Below are 17,966 nucleotides of genomic sequence, written 5' to 3' on the forward strand. Positions count from 1 at the left end.
CAGTACAATCTGTATTTTAAAAAAGCTAGACACTGGAACTTCCTGCAGTTAAACAAATTCACTAAGGTAATCCTAAGATTATCTGCCAGAGTTCTCAAAACAGCCTTTTCAAATTTATGGTTCAAAGATATCTTAAGTTGTAAATATTAATTCCCAAGGTCCTGCCCTTCTAAATCACTCAGTAAGCAGCGCAGAGTAGAGCACAGGGCCTTTTGTTAGATCATTGCTTTTAAACTACGAATAAAAAAAGAGTACTTGTTCCAAGATGCTTGCTATCAACAGCTCCCACTTCCTTAGCTGCAATGAGACTGCTAGGCTCTCATGAAAACACAGTAAATCTGAAAATATAAACTGTTAGGAAGATAATTTGATGCATTGGTTTTCAGAAAGTTGTTCATTTTAGGTCTGCAATATACTAAATGAGGTAATTGAACCATTGGTGTATGAGGTAAGAAAAAATATGTGTGTGTAATTCAAAAACAAAACTAAGAAGTCTGGGAAATCAAGGCTGATCTTTATTAACATTTGTATGTTAGTTAAACACTTGAATTATAGAGATACTTACCATTTTACTTTATCATAGTTCTGTTGTCTGTAATCACCTTGCTGAATCAACTGCTTGGTATCAGCCAGTTCCAGTGTTAAACGCTGGCATCTGACCTCAAGCTCTGAGCGACTCCTCCTCTCGTCTTCATAGTTCTAGGAAGTGAGACATTTTGAAATGATCACAAATGCACTGATATTTACTTGAAGTAATCACCAACTAAATTTCATGAAAACCTCTTATGAATATTTAGGTGGCAATGCTTTCATTTGTTTCAGTATTTGGAAATTTAGCACATCACAAAGTAACCAGCTATATCAATACCCAACTTGTTTTTATCTTATTACAAATACTTGATTAAATGCACCTGTTTTTCCTAATGCATTTGTCCATTAGCACAATTTCCAAGACCAGAAACCATCATATAAACAGCTGGTGATCTGCAAACCTATACTAGGAGCACCAAAGTCACACCACCTTAACAACAGTTTCAAACAAGTCAAGAGACTTGTGAAGATACTTGCTAGTTAATTTGAAAAAAAAAAAAAGAGGATGGTTAGTTCAGCAAGTTTAGCAACATCTCTCATTTTATTATCTGAAAGATTTCAGCCAGTTACTCCCAAATTGTAGCTATTGTATCTGGTAACCAATGTTTGCTGAAGAATATCATGGAAAGCTTTGGTGGGAAAAAAAAATAAAATAAAATAGTTTATGTAATGGTCCATCAGCATTAATTTCCATTTTCGCTTCTTTTTCGTCCTTACATACTTTTATGGATTATTCTGAAAACCAAAACAACAAAAGCAAAGCAAGAGAACACACAGAGAGTATTCATCTGTTAAAATACTAGGTATTTCTTTGGAAGATCAACAGATTTCCTAATCACATTCATTCCCTCCAACTCTCCACAGGAATTTTATACCTTAATCCCCAATCTAGATTCCATTTTTCGGTTTCCTACTACATAAGTACTTTTTTCACAAACTTATCTTACTTACTTGTCCTAAATACTGTACTACTTAGCAATATATTCACAAGAACAAACAAAATAGTAATGCTCATTCACTTATACAAGGTAAAGCTGATAGACTACAAAAGAGATGCCTGTTAAAAATTTGAGAATACTCCTGGGCATTTAGATTTTTTTTCCATATCCTACTTTCCAGAATACTGCTGAGTTCAGTTTTTTACTACTGTGATTGATAACAAGGTCAATAATGGATGCTTGATTAACAATCTTGCTATCTGGTTATTATGAATGGATATCACAATATTATTAACTGAAGGTGAGCACACCCTTAAGATGTCATTACTAAACCAAACATTTAACAGCTGCAAATGACATTTATTTTGCAGTAAAAGACACTGTATGAGTACATAATTTTTCAATATTGCTGAAAGCTATGCTTTATACAGTTATAGGAGGATAACTGTATAGCTAGTTTTCAATAGACAAGGGAAGTTTAGGGCAACAGCATATAAGGATTATGACAGAAGGACACTGATAAACTTCACAGACATCATCAGCTGAAACACTGACAGAATGCCTTCTTGAAAAAAACACACCCAAATATTTGTAAGACACTACAGAAAAGCTCCCTAATCTACTAGCTATATTTTACCCATTCTGTTGATAAAAAAGAGTATTTTGTTTTATATTTCACATACCTACTTATCTTCACTATTACTAAAATCACTTCATGTCACAAATCACAAAAATCACAACATCCAGAAAGTTCTTATGAGGATTCTGTGTGGTCTACCATTAAAAATACATCATGTAAAGACGTGATTGTTATTCATGCTAACACATACTGGTATATATGGTTTATGTTTACCCTAATTAATGAATATACATTAAGCAAACTAACACTATGAAAAACTCTCTTCTTTAATCAGTTTACATTTATAAAGATGACATTATTATAATGGTAGTCTCTGTCAGATATTTTTAAAAGGGGGGCACAAGCTAGCTAAAGTTTCAAATATGTACCATAATGGTGCAAGTACCCTGTTATCCAGTGCAAACATAATTCATCTTGCAACAGGAAATGTTGGTAAGGGCACTTAACTTTTAAGTGCAAATTGAAAGATTAAGTTTAGAACACAATTCTTCTGTGAATATTCCATGCCATTCTGCCATGCTGCAATTCACACACCCTTCACTGAGTGGGCTACTGAAGTTCCTACAGTATTATCTAGCTGAGAGCTAGAAGACAACTACCAAAAGTATAAAATTAAATTGGTTACCCTCTGGAAAAAGTTGTCATAGATAGCTTCAAAGCAACAATTAACAGAATATCTAAATATCTGCAAAAACAGCTCCTTCTAATACTTGAGACCTAAATTTACTTTTGAATTGTATTTAATAAATCAGTTATTAATGTCATGTAACAGTTATCATGTAAATGTCATGTAACAGCATGGTAATTCCACAGAAGGAGAGCTAAATTCTGCTTTGCAAAAGTGATACTAAGACCTACCTTAATTAGAGGAGTTTGTCACGTTTGGTTTTTTTTAAGATTTAATATAATTCCTGAAGAAACAATAATTATACTGTACAGGACACTGCTTTTCATCTACCTAATCTTAAGGTGTCAAAGTAATATTTCAAACACATGAAGAAACATGACAAAGCAAGTTGATACCCAGTCTAGGCTGTAAATAAGCTAATATACAAACCCCCCTATGTGGTATGCACACCTCCAGGTAGCACATACCCAAGCTTCTGCACTTCCACAGCAATACATCTTAAAGACATACAACCAAGCTGCCTGTGCTTAGGCAGAAGAAGCCTTGCTTCGCATGTGATGAAATTAATTTAGTTTCTAACACTGTCCATATACACTGATTTTAAGATCTCTGCAATGGAACAGCTTTATCTTTCCATTTATCTTCAAAAAATAGCTGGAACATCTTGATGAACAGCTTTGTCCTGCTGCAGCAAAAAAGAGGCTTTTAGAAAAATCAAGACACAGAGCTCTTTCAAGGACAGAAAGGAGGTACTGAAAAGAATACCAATAAATAATATTAACCTAAGTAAGTCCACAAACCTTAAAATAATTAAAGCACAAGCAGAACTTCCTTACACTGAAAGTGATGGCCATAATACTCCAAAGACCTCATGGCTTTTCTTCAGCCTCTTAATTTTTGCTTCTGCAGAGAGCAGAAACTCAGACCAATGAGATGGTTAAAACAAATGAAAAATCAAACTTGTCCTGTGTGAGACAAATAGGCAACCACTGCCTAAAGAAATTCCTGACAGAGCTGCCTAAGAAACCTAGTGGTGGTGGTTTCTACAGAGCATACATCAGCTAAAAAGTGCTTTCGTTTGGTTTACAAACACCGTCCACAGATGATGCTTCAAGCAAGAAGATTCTCAGCTTGCCTGATCTGCACCACTTAAAACTCCAAACTGATAAAGAAACTAAAGATCTAATGGCAAACCTCAGTTTAATGATATTAATCTTCACTGCTATCTTCAGTCTGCAATGAGCAGCAGTTTACAGCAGTCACTGAAATAAACACCTATCTGAATTTTGAGTGCAAAATCCAGGTGACATACTTTTTGAACTAAGTTAGTGACACATAATACATGATAGGGATTAACTGGTGTCTCAAAAAGCCTTTGGAGATAAGAAGATAAATAGAAATGCAGGGAATAAAATAATCAGCCAATCAAACAGAAGCAGCACAGACTTCCTTACACCATCTACAGATAAGCCTGTAAAAGAAAGTGATCCTGCTTTTAAAAAGCTTCTTTTTCAAACATCTGCATCTTTGAAGAACCACTTTAAAAAGCACTTTGTTCATATCCTAAAGGCCCTAGACAAATGTAAAGCCACTCTACTATTGTGATGTGAAAACAATTCCCTCCAGTTATTTGGATGAGGTGCTGCTTCTTTGTGAAGATGACATTTTGCTTCAATTGTTTACATGCTCTGCATTCAAAAATTACTGGTCAATACATTATTTATTGGAATGCAACTGCCCAAATGTCATGAAGAAGCCATACATAATTAAATAAGACATCTCTTCAGTAACTTGCTATGAAATTGGTACTCTGCTTGTAGATAGGAAATTGGTAATCTGATTGTAGACAGGTCACTATTTACCACTAAAAATTATAAACAAAAATGTTGAGCTACTCTAAAGTAGAGATACTCTGCAAGGAGCATATGAAAAGAATAGCTTTGCCATAAGTTCTTCTATAGCAAAAGAAAGTGGAGGAATATAAAGTTTATTTCTCTGGATCTGAGCTTACTAGAATTTTCAGTGAAATATTCTCAGGTGAAAAGGATCCTTGAGATCATTACAGAGCAGTATAATTAAACCATCTCATACTTCTGAGCCACAGCTAGCAGTCAATGTGAGCCATAGCTATGTATAGAAAGAGTAGAAAGGTACCGGGTAGAAAAGGAAACTTTCACAGATATGAAATTTCCTTAAGTCTTGGAAATATTAAACTGCTGCCTCAAGCTCACAGTTACTGGTACAGTATTGTCTTGGCAGCTGTTCTCCTGAACAATATTAACAATAGCAAAAAACAAGTAAAATAGGCACACATTTCACCTAAGACCAAGACCTCATCTGTCTCAAGAGAGTTGTGAAGACCAAATGATCAAGGCACTGCTTGAAAGAGGTGGTGTCAGGGGGCTGGGAAAGAATTCTAGAGTGCAGTCTTTACAGATATGCAAACCTTAGGAGAAACCTTAGGGATCCCAGTCCTTCTGGAGTAGCAACAACAGCCCTCAGTTTTCTAATATTCAGACACATCTAGTGCCAAGAGATCCTTTGAGTACAAAAGCTTAGTTTAATCTTTGAAGACTATAGATATGTTTTCCCTCCAGCTGGAAAACATTATCACAGAGAAAACTGTTAGTTATGTCTAGCAAAATCTGACAGCTACTAATCCTGATTCAGAAATGAAGTCTTAGAAAAGATCTTTGTCCTACACATAACCAGCTTTGTCTTTAGGATAACCACATCTTTCAGATACTCTCATGCTATAAATTTTATTGCAAATCTTGAAGGCAACTTTATATAAAAAATAACTGGAGAAAAGGGAGCCCTGATAAAACTGTATCAATACCAAATTCCAGGAAAACATTGCCAAGAAACTCCCAGCCAGAAGAAGAAAGCAATACTTAATCTTCTGGAGGTACAAAGGAAAGCGAGATTTCCTTCCCAGACACTCTCCCAGCCTTGAGAGAAACCCACTAGTAGTAAATTACATCTGTTTGAGGGAAGGTTCTAACCACTTTGGAAACAAACAGCTCTGAAAATAGTAAACTGATGTTCAGCATGGGAATGCACACATCAGAAGCTGGTTTTATTTCTGCGAAGCTCCCTCTAATACACCACTATAGTTGGACTTCCTCCTCTATCTTTACCTCCAAAGCTGGTGGTGCCAACATTATTTATACTTGAAGTACTGAGCAGGACTGTGAAAGGAGGACTAAAACAAGCCTGTACCCTACATTTAGTAACAAGTCAGCAGCCAATAACATGGCTTTCACCAGTTCCACTGCCGCCCCCCGGGCTGTGGCTGCTGTACCTGGAACCAGGGGAGCTGCACCGATCTAAATCACAGATGCCCCAAATGTGTGCAGAGAGCCACTAATTCAGCTGTACAGCACAACCACTTACACTGATCACTTTACAAACAGAAAGCAGAATAACAAATATCCTTTATCACACCACGTTCCAGTGCTAGGAATCAGTCTTCACAGGCCATTTTCTGCTACCAGTTGTCAGAAACAGCTCCCTACCCTACTGGGTCTGTGTTACAGATTCAGCAGCCTTTAAGAGCTAAGAGCAGCAGCACACCAAGCAAAGCTGACAAAGTTATAGAGTCAGCATAGTTGTCTTATATGATGAATTCATTTCACACTTAAATTTTCCTAAAGTTGACTTAACCTATTAAGTTCAAATTTTCCTTAAAACTTATTCAATTCTTGGTTGGCGAGATAATCTTTCCTATGAGTCTAGAACAAACTACCTCATATTTCTTATTACTTTCTTTTGGGGTGAATGTATAAAACCTGCTCTAACCTAGTCTGTCAGCCACAAACAACCAAAAAAGCCAACATAATCATCCTCCTCCAAGTTTTGGCCTAATCATATTTTTTTGTGCCTTTCTATGTCCCAAAAAGAAGGAGGAAACCTGTGTTGAAACTCATGAAGAAGAGTCTTAATTTATCTTGAAAGAGTAGAAAAAAGAAGGAATTCTTACTGTAGGAAGTAGGTTATTCTCACTAAAGAAAAAACCCAAAAAACAATTGTCTTTTCTTCAGTGATGACTGTATTTCAAACTTCTGTACTACTAGTTTCCCAAAGAAGTTTTAAACTCAGAACAGACTTTGTTGATAAATTACACAAAGAATAGAAATATTATAATGATTAGAGAAAATTTAAAATTTACAGAATACTGTATGGAAATGCAGAAGAAGGATTTGCACAGTATAAATTATTAAATAAAAAGCAAGAAACTTCAGCAACTATATTTCATGTACCTGGGAAAACAAGAACTACTGAAATACAAAAAAAAAAAAAATACCAGTAAGAGTGTAAGAGCTTAGGGAAGGCTCTGAACAAAACTTTATTTCCTAGTGATAAAATTCCTTGCAAAAAAGCTTGACCTTAGTGAAGACCTCAAAAAAGTTACTCCAGCAGTACACCTTGAAAGCACTTTTTCATAAACTGCAAGAGATGTATAGGTATGTCAGCTCCTGTGCAGCAAGCACATTAGAGATTCTAAAGTACTCTTACATCCCGATGATGCTCTGCTTACCTTATATTCTGAGGTACCTTGTTGCAGTGACACTCAGCAAGTCACAAGGTAAAACTCGAACCTGCTAGAATCAGAAGAGACTCTCAAGCCTCTCCACAAAAGAAAAGCACAGCGCACTTCGAACTTTGAGAAATGCATCAGTGGGAAAGGTGGATAGTGCCACCATGTGGTGCAAAAAGAGCAAAATTACAAGGCTATATCAAAGAAAGATCAATGTCCCAAGAAAATTGTTTCTAGCACAACTTTAATTATTGTTATCGACTATCTTGTTCATTTGCTTCAGCAGAAGTAATAGATGTCAGTCAAATCTCAAAGGCTGCAATCCTCCTGTACAATTTTATTAAATCAAAGCACATTAAATGTACAGTGAAGGAAAATGCTTATGCAAGACAAAAATTAACAGGATTAGTTTAATCTCAATTATGACCAGAGATGGTGACACAGAATAATGCTGAAGCACATAAATGCATAAATTTTATTGACTACTTTCTCTAATTCAATCAGAATGAGAAATGAAAGTACATGAATTTCACAAGATAAACTTACATAAAGAATTTCCCCTTACACCTGATTATTCCATAAGCAAATTTCACAGGGAAAAAAAAGCAGTAACTAAAACATATTCTGAGAAGTAGTAAAATGACAGTGTCATTTAAGTCTCTGCTAGCCATGACCTGGATAAATATACTTTGAGTACCTGAAACTTGTCTCAACTCTAGACTCATGCAGAACTAATTTAAAATACAAATCACCCTAGCTATATACATACCAAGAATAAAATAAATATTGATAAATACATTAGAAAAACCACACTTCTTATACTATTTCAATCCCTTAGCTCTTTAAAAATAAAAATTTAAAATATTTATACAATTTATTTCTCTACTTCTGGTGTTTATATCTTACAGGAAATCGAATTTTCTTTTTCTTTCATATAGAAACAAATACAAAAATTAAAATACAAAGAATTGAAAAGCATAACAGAGAAGATGCAACTCCAAAGAACTTTAAAAAATACAAACTATTACTAAGACATCCCCATCTCAAAGACCATACACTGAACCACCACAGTGCCTTCAGATGCTGCTGGGCAGATCCCCTGTCCAGCACCCCCACCCTGAAATTTTGCCCTCAGAAAGCACAACACAGCTGGTAAGAGACTACCCTGAACAGTCTCATGAGCAAATCTTTCAGGGTAGCCACAGCATCAGGTTAGCTGTTATACAAGGATGCATATAGGTTCCTTCCTTTTTCCCTTGCAGTAATTTTTATACAGCATAAAAGCTTTTCTATCTTATACAAAAATAATGATTTGGAGAATGAGATTTTCACAATGTATGTGTTCACAGTTTCTGAACTGAGATAACATAACTAAGGACCACAGACCTCTGTCAGACACTTCAGTTGGGATCTGTACCCACTTAGTTCTTCTGTCAGACTCTCCTTTTTCATCTGTAGATCACTTAGCTCTCTTCTTAAGGAATGGACTACTTCATAGAACCGGACCTAGAAGAACAAGACAGATATTCAAAGTTGAAACTAGCAAATTGCAACTGCAAAACTACAAACCTAAAAACACATCAGCTCAACATCTTATGACAATAATGACTAAATAATATTTCTAGGGCATGCCATAAAGTAAAGATTATATTGCTGTACAACTAAGGCAGCTTACACTCAGGCAGATCAATCAAAAAAATACAGTTGCTAATGGACACATGGCCTCATGCACCTCCTTGTGCCAAACCTAGAGCCTATTTGATTAACAGTCCAAAAAAACCCCCCAAAAACCACAAAACCAACCAAAACTCCAAACAAACCCAAAACCTATTCAGTAGTAATCAACTTAACTTGCTAATTTCCCCCAAGACAGTATAATTTTTTATGGGTGTGTAGAAATTGAGAGATTTGGTTTGTTTTGTTTTCTGCCAGCCCAGTGCGCAGAGTTTGTACCAAGAAAAATGCAAGAGCAAGCACATGGAGCAGGAACAGCACATAACCAGGAGGAACCATGACACCCCCTCCACACAAACCTCCAGCAGTAACAGGCTGGTATAGGGATTCAACTGCATCAGGAAACTAAGGCTCTGAAAGACTTGACTCTGCTAAATTAACACCAAAAAAATCCAACCTTCTAACAGGATTAAAAAAATTTTAAAGTCAGTAATGCATACTCCTCTCTCTTCCCCCACGCTAGTCATAGGCATTGTCTCAGGCAAGTAAGTCTCACATCCATAAAACTTTTTCAGAACTTCTCTTCTGATCAAGAAAAAAGACTAGAAAATACAGTAGTAAAACCACAAAGCCAGTATTAAAAAACAAAAAGAGACAAAACAAAGAAGAAAGAGTTTTTTTGATATACACCCACACACACGTACACAGAGGTTATTATTCCCAGATTAACTTGATACCTTAAAATATTGTATTTGGGGGTGTGTGTGAAAAGAATTAAAAAGTAGGCACCGTTTTCATGCAAAAGCTATTGCATGCCCTCCATCCCAAATGCTTGCTTTGATATATGATTAAAGAAGAAATACAGACAAGAAAACAGATTAAGTAAGCATTCAAGAGTAAGCTGTACTGCACTTCCATGCAGAAGGAAGACAGATCTCTGTTTTGCTACCTGTAAACAGCAGAAGACAAAGAAAAGTTCCAGGTATATTTTATATAATTGGCAGCATACAATTCTAAAAACACAGAAGCCATAGAAATTTGCAATGTAAACACAGGTGTAGTATGCTTTATACAATAAGGCAAGGGTGCAACATGACTGAAAGATTAGCATTTTTAACTGTAACATCTGATGATTCAATTGGTCATTTCTTAAGAAAAAAGTAACCTTGATTATCACTAATTGATAACCATTTAAAGCATTGTGGTTTTTCTTTAAACCATACCTGCTTTTCCAGTAAGCTCTTCTATTTTTACTGTGATATCCCTAGGAAACCTAGGAAACTTGTGCTATCACACCAGAACTATTTCCCAAAATAAAACAACCTTAAACCAAATTTCTCAGTAGAAACCAAGATTACATGGGATACAGATATCAAGGATAAATGTATTTACACAGCCTTCCCAAGAAAAGATCATTGCATGGTAATAAGAAAGTGAAAATGAATGCAGCAGATGAGGCTGAGGTTATAGCAGTTCAACTGTTGTTGCTATTTAGCTGGTTTGATAGACAATAAACATTCATGTAACCCAGCAGTCAAAGCACACACCGCCTCTCGCCAATTCAATACAGCAGAAACTAAACTTACTCTAAAAAGGATTTTAGAAACGACTGTGTATCTTAAAAATCAGAAATTTATATTGGTGTGCTGTAAACAGTTACCACTTTCTAGGCAATTTTTAAAAAACTCTTAGCCTGTGCCCACCACTTTTTATGGACAACTAGAATAAAGTAAAAATGGGTGGGTACAGAGGTTGAAAAAGTTGGCTCCTGTTAATTGAAGTTCTGTGAAAACAGTTGCATCAGTTAACTGCCTTCTTAAACAAACAGCAACTGAGCTGCAGTTAGCAAAATGATATACCTGAAAGACATGGCAATTAAAATCAGTTAAACAGAACTTGCAGAAACCTTTTTTTAAAAATTTGCTGAAAATTTTTTACAGGGGAGTACACAAGAGGTTCACTTTACCGAACAAACTGAACTGGTGCTTGGCAGCTGAACTATTTAACAGCCTGAAGTACTTTCAAATTTCTCATATACCATTTCTAAAAACATCCCAGGAATGAAAAAACAAAAATCTGAATTTTTACACTAAGTTCAAAACAAAAAACTATGATTTTAAGAGAAAGATGTGCAAAATACAGTTTTTCAGTTGTCATCATTAGCATTAAACATTACTTAGGTTTTGTTCTAACATGTCACTATTGCACCCCTTTGTGGAAGAACAGTGAAAAACATCTCACATTTGCTTTAATTCCAGTGTTTCAAATTTACAGTATCTCTATATACAAAATCTGCATTTAAGTTCTTCCTGCTGTTTGTCCAGTAGACCCGGTGTCAAATAAAGTCTAAGCATTATATACATGTTTACTTCCATTCTGGAGAATTGCAAGGCAATATTTTAGAACCAATACATAGAAAAAAAGTCCGAAAATTTCCTGCTCAAGTTGTCTAAGCAGGACCCTTTCTCAACAAGGAAAATTTTACCCTAATATCACTGGGCTATATTATTAGCCCGCACACAGATCAGGAGTCAGAAATTTTAACTGCCTAGAAATGCCCAACTTCTCCTTAGGCAAGCAAAGCAGGGAACAGCATTCCCTTCCAACTCCTTTCCCCAGCCCTTGGGAGCCAAATGGATGCACAGAGAGGATGTGCAAAACAGTTCTGTAGCCTCCCAGCATCTGCCTAACTTGAAGTAAAGATAAACAAGCACCAAGCTTAACTGATACTTTCAGGTTCACACTAATCCTCTGCTAAAAGAAGTTGAAATAAGCAGAAAATAGCACTTTACTACAATACATCTTTAGAATGCCTCATCCAGAAAAAGAAAAGGTTTAAAAATGACTTCTTCAAAAGAAAAAGTAATGTGTTAAGAAGAGAGGAGCTTCACCTAGCATTTAGTAGAGGAGTTTTTTGTCACAGATAAAAATAACATTAACTAGCTGAACACAAGAGTTAAAGAACAGAAGGTTAAAGGTAGAAGGTGGCCGCTATTCATCTCTTTTACTTCACATCTTTTTGACAGCTATTTTCTACTCACAGATTAAATCTAAATTGCGCTGTGACAGCTTCACTTAAAGCAGTTGACAAGGTTACTAACTCCTGGTATCTATCCTGCCTGGCTACAGAGTCTTTTGTACTGACTGTCAATCAATTCCTGAAGTCCTGAACTTCCTGTGCACCAATTTCAATAGACCCACTGACATGGATTTCAGTTTCTGTTAAAAGTTTGGTTTATTCAACCATGGTGATACAGGAATCAGCAACACCCTGTCAAATACTTTTGCAGAGGGCAGTGGGTACAGCAGACAGCTAGGTGCTGATAATCTAACAGTACCCAAGCTATGTGTTCTTTCTTATCCCACAGAGCCTTATGATTTTCCTAGCACTTTCAAAAGCCCAGCTTTTTAAAAGATGTTCACAAGAACATCCTTTAGATAAGGGTGAAAATTTTTACTTCTCTGTACATATCTAGAGCGCAGCAAAGCATGACTTTGATCTGGAGAATTCATTCATGTAGCATTTATACTTCAACAAATGTACTAAGGTTTTTAACATGGTATTATTTACAGCTTCCTTAATAACAAGCTCTATAGATAAATACAATGCTAATATTTTGATGAATTAAAGTTTATATGTCTAAATTTTCTTCATTCTCATAAGTCAGCTGGGATGCTCTGGACACATCCCACAGGCTTTTTACTGCAAACAGGAGTACACTGTGGCCTCTCCACATACCCACAAACCATAATTAACAAACATCTTAAATCAAAAAAATGAAATCTTAAAGTATACTTTAAGGTACACTTTGTCTCCTGCATTTAGTCAAACAGGAAACAGACATATGGAAAGCGTAAGAGAAAAGTAAGGGATATTTGCAAGTGCAATCCCAGCTTGTGGTTCTGGCAAACCAAGTTTCAAATTTCTTTTTTCAGCCTGCTGTATTTCATATCCTTAATGTGTGCTCACATTTTAACTGTAACATCCCTTCTGCTTAACCTCCTTAAAATACGTCAGCAGTTCTACTCTCATTCAACACATCAGAATTAGGGATTAAGAAGTTCCTCTCCTCACTGGAACCCAGTCATAACAGACTGATCCAGAAACACATCTCCCGCTGAAGGTCCTTTATTTCTAGTTGGAGATTAAAAAAACTACAACCCACCATAATTTACAGCTTGGGATAGGTTGAGCCTGCCCAGCAGCCTGTGTGGCTGCTCACTCACTTGCTGCCTCCCCTGGGAGCACGAGAGAGGAGAAAGTGAGAAGAACAAAACAAAAGCAAGAAAACTCAGGTGTCAAGTTTTCTAAACAGTTACTGAAGGAAAGAGACATGAGCTTAAAAAGTAAAAAAGAAGGAAAAAAGAAAGGAACCCATCACCTCCCAGAAACTGGGGAAATTGATCAAAACTGATACCCAGCCAGTCCCTGAGTAATAACCACCCCATCACCCCCCCATCCTCTCTTTGTTCCTATATCTCCTATTTATGGCGCTGAGTATGACATTTTATGGTATGGAATATCACCTTGGCCAATTTGGGTCAGCTGTCCAGCTGTGTCCCCTATCAGTCTCATGACCATTCATCGCTTGCTGGGGCAGGGGGAGGCAGAATGAGGAGAAAGGAAAGCCTTGATGCTGTGCAAGCACTGTCCAGCAATAGCCAAAACACTGTTTCAGCCCCCAGTGCGAAGCACAGCAAGATTCAGACTGCTAAGAAGAAAGTCAACTCTGTCCCAGCCAGATCCAAGATACAGGTTATACTTTAAAGCAGTACAAAACTCAACACTTACTGAAACATATTCAGGGATAGAAAGCTGATCTTCAGGAAGAGACTTTAGCTTCTCATAGCATTCATCTGTTAATTCCAAGTCTCGCAAGCTACGACGGATATCTCCAGCCCTCTCTCTCAACTGATAATTTGTTTCCTCCAGTTGCTTCTGTCTCAATAAAATAGTTTCCATTTCTTGCTTCATTAGAGCCTGATGTTTCCTTCAAGGTGGATTTGAAAACAGAAGGTAGCAGGTAATGAGTAACGCAAGTGACAAAGCTTCACAATACCCTGGCAAAGAAGGGAGTTCTGCTCATTTTGTAGAGGGAAAAATTTACAAATATTAGGTAATTAGTGCCAGAATGTATACCACCATGATTAAACACTCATACCAGATACAGTATATAGAAAAAGCCAGGAACTTTATAGTCATTGACAATACAAAATGGATATATGGAAAGCATAAGAGAAAAGCAAGGGATATTTGCAAGTGCAATCTGCAACCTGAATCTGAGGATAGACAATCTCCACATATGCTGAATTGAATTTACAAACTAAACTTAATTTACCAATTAAAAGGTTAAAAACATGAAAAAGCAGAATCTATTTCCACACAAACCCCAAGGAGTTGGTAAATCACTTGAACTTGGGTCTTACCAAGTTTTAGCACAGGCACAGTGATACCAACCCTTAATTTTCTAACCACTGTAATATACAAAGTTGGAGTCCTTTATTAAAGAAACCCAAACAGCAACAAACCAACCCCTACTACAATAGAACAAGCAGCCTTACTTCCAGCCTTAAAATACCATACAACAATTATCATCAGTGATAAGATTGAGAAACTGCACATCAGTTCATGACATTTACAAGTGTTTATTTTCTTTAAATCAAAGACATCTAACCTACTTTTTTTATTTTTAGCTGCAACCCTTGAAAACATATACAAATCACTCTTTAAAACATAGTCAGTTCTGTATTACTTAAAAAGGAATAAAAAAATACTAACTAGTACTACAAGACAACATCTACCCCACTGGCAGGGTACAGGTAACTGTTACCTGATCATTAAGGTCAAAGCAATCACACAAGGACACACTCCATGGTGTGTACAATTCTATTAAGTGAGGATGAAAATTAAGTGAAAGACCAACAAGAAAACTAATGAAAAGATTGGAAAAAGTAGTTTAACTTTTTTATGCCTATTAATAACAGTTTGCACATCAGTACCTTTTTACTGAGCACTCCTTAGATAACTCAAGTATGGCCAGCATAAAAATATTCCACTCTGGTGCATCTAAGCATACAGAATGACAAACATTTTTCTGACCATAAGCTGCTCTCAACTGAAAGACTTTGCTGGAACTAATCTCAGGTCTGGCTCCACATCCCTAAATCTGTTCTAGCCTCACTACAGAACAGGACTTGGAATTAGTCACATCCTGTAAGCTCTGCTTTAACATGAGACTATGTAAGCAATGCTCTTCCTTCACAGGTGTGGAAACTCACATTTCACACTTAACTGACAAAGTGGTTTGGAGAAGCCTGCTAGTCAGTATATTTTTCAGGTTAACTCCAAATATTTCAGAAAAACAACATGGAAAGTGAGTTTCTACATCATCAGCCGAAAGCATTTCTGGCAAATACGAAGTACTAATGGGAAAAGCTAAACATTAGGTACTTACCTTTCCCAAGTCTTCTATGCTGCATTTATTAAAAATTCTGTTTAAACTGATGGAAAGTCTGTCACCTCTGCCTAGTCCTTTTGCTCTTTATTGGTTTTAAGAACACTTTTACTACCTCTTCCTACTAAATTTTGAATTTAGGTAACATAAAACCAAGCCCATAAACTTCAGCTAATGAGAATTGAATTCTAATTTACTTATATGCAAATTAAATACGTAAGTTCAATTTTTAGAATTAAAACACTAATATAATCTGCAAAAGAAATCCTATTCCTGCAACTAATAATTATCTAACTTATTTACACAAACTCAAATTAATGCACAAATTTGTGAAAGATGAAGTTCTTAATTTTACTTCCACCATACCTGGCATCTTCTTGCTGTAATGCCACCTGACTATCCAGTCGTAAAGACAACAGCTGCTTTTGATGGATTGCATCATTAAGTTTCTCTTCTAGCTCCTCAATCTAAATAAAAAGAATGTGAGTATAAAACAAATAAGTTACCATATTAATTTTTTAAAAATACTTTACAAAAAGAACAAGTTGAAACAAAAATATGAAGATCCCAATGCTGTGGGCAGCACAATAATGGCTGTCTAACAAGACCTCTAAATACACTAGGGCTTCAGAATTTGATACGGACTTTGTCCCACTGAGCTAAAATTAAAAAAAGGCTTAGTTCTTAAATGGCTATCTGTTCAACTAATTTCAAGTTAGGCTTCAACTCAGAGCATAAAGCCAATAAAAACCAGTTAGCATATAGTATGATATAAAAATGAACTGCACACAAATGTGGCGATGTTTTTACATCTGTCTTAATTTCATGCATCTTCATGCAAGCTGTACACAACAAAATCTACTGTTAGCATGTTGGCATACTCTATCCTTATCTTCATTAACAAAGCACTGAAGAGTATTCAGATCACCTTTTCTAGTACTCCACAAGTTCAGGTTCAAAGCCCTGTTATGCTACTAACATGAGTGACAAAATTCATCGTTTCTGAAAGAAAACAGGCGTTTTTCCTTTGTGTTTAGGAAAGGTAAAACTAATTAGATCCTCCCTTACTTATAAAGACGTAAAACAACTTGAAGTCAGTAAAGCTTTCTATATCTTTGCTTCCCCTTCTTCTCATGAAAGAACACAAAACACACCAACTAAGTAGATCCCCATCATTTCATTCAAATAAATTCTTTTCAGAACAGAAGTTTCTATCATACTCTAAAAGCACCAAAATAAAAAAAAGAGTATACAACAAAAGGAGAAAGACTACTTACCTTGGTCAAATATTCAACTTTCAAGTTGTCAATCATCAAGTTTTTTTGCGATAATTCTATTTTAAGCAGCTGAAGATTATGGAGCAGTTCCTTCCGTTCAATCAGCTGCTTAGTGATTTTTACAGTACCTTCTCTCTCTTCAGAGGAAGAAACATCATCGGTTGGTACTGTGGTTTCCAAGCTGATATCCTCAGATTCCAAGGAGCTAGAAACGTTTACTTTCTTGGTTACTTTAGAGCTTTTATGTGACATTCTCTCCCACTATTTATAAAGCTTTTTTAAGCTATACTTTGAGATGAGCCTCCTGAAGAATCAACTGCAGGAAACAAAACAATTAAATGAAGTGTCATTATGAAAAATTAACCACCACATTAGACCACCACATTAGACCACTAAGCAAGCGATGCTTCTCAGTATCATATGATTTTTTTTTTTCACCAAAGAAAAAGACTTTGAGAAGGTCTGGAGGGCTGCTGCCTGAGGACCCTCTTCATGAACAATCATTATCAAGTGTTTTGACTGCAATAACCTAAATACCAGTGTAAATACCAGCGAGAATCTAGTTTACTAGTATGTTGCTATAGTTAAATAAAGATATGCACGTTGTCAAAACCACATGCACTGAAAATTCCTGAGGCCCACGAGGCATATACGGCACCCCATAAGAGGCATAACAACTTACTGGAGAAAACGATAAAGGAATACCTTGATCACAAAATGACACAGATTGGAAAAGACCTCGGAGATCATTCTGTCCAAACTACCACTGAATATCCCCTTATCAACTCCACCACGGTACTCAGTGCCATGTTCAGTCTTTCCTTAAGCATTTCCAGCGATGGTGACTCCACCACCTCCCTTGGCAGCGCATTCCAACGCCTAATCACCCTGTTTAGAAAATCCACCTGATGTCCAACCTTACACTCCCCATGTGCAGCCTGAGGCTGTGTCCTCTTATCCTACGGCTGGGTGCCAGGGAGGAGAGCTCGGGCCCGACCTAGCTACGAGCTCCTTCCAAACCTCGCTGGCCTTTGCCTTCTCAGGAGCAGCAGCAGCATCCTTGCCAGGCTGCTTGACCCAGCAGCCACCCGGGCTTTTACAACCACCTGGCACAGACCACGGCGCTACTTACAGACGGCGGTGCCCAGAGCCCAGCAGGGAGAGGAGACGCCGCGCTCGGAGCCCGGGCCAGCGACAGCCGGGCTGCCCTCCCAGGGCCGCCA

At 36.7% G+C, this 17,966-nt stretch overlaps 1 protein-coding gene across 1 annotated transcript in view; it reads right to left on the reverse strand.

The window, feature by feature from the left end:
• Positions 1-17,966, reverse strand: part of PIBF1 (progesterone immunomodulatory binding factor 1) — a 106,737-nt gene extending 88,771 nt beyond the window's left edge. Inside the window, exons 1-6 of the mRNA XM_005421140.2 lie at positions 17,876-17,966; positions 16,744-17,059; positions 15,833-15,933; positions 13,804-14,002; positions 8,724-8,843; positions 566-699 (exon numbers count right to left, since the gene is read on the reverse strand). Coding sequence (XP_005421197.1) covers positions 566-699; positions 8,724-8,843; positions 13,804-14,002; positions 15,833-15,933; positions 16,744-16,995 — 806 coding nt within the window. The 5' untranslated portion in view covers positions 16,996-17,059; positions 17,876-17,966. The remainder of the gene's footprint in view (positions 1-565; positions 700-8,723; positions 8,844-13,803; positions 14,003-15,832; positions 15,934-16,743; positions 17,060-17,875) is intronic.

The sequence above is a fragment of the Geospiza fortis genome, unplaced genomic scaffold (genome assembly GCF_000277835.1).
Source record: "Geospiza fortis unplaced genomic scaffold, GeoFor_1.0 scaffold45, whole genome shotgun sequence".
Taxonomy (NCBI): Eukaryota; Metazoa; Chordata; class Aves; order Passeriformes; family Thraupidae; genus Geospiza; species Geospiza fortis.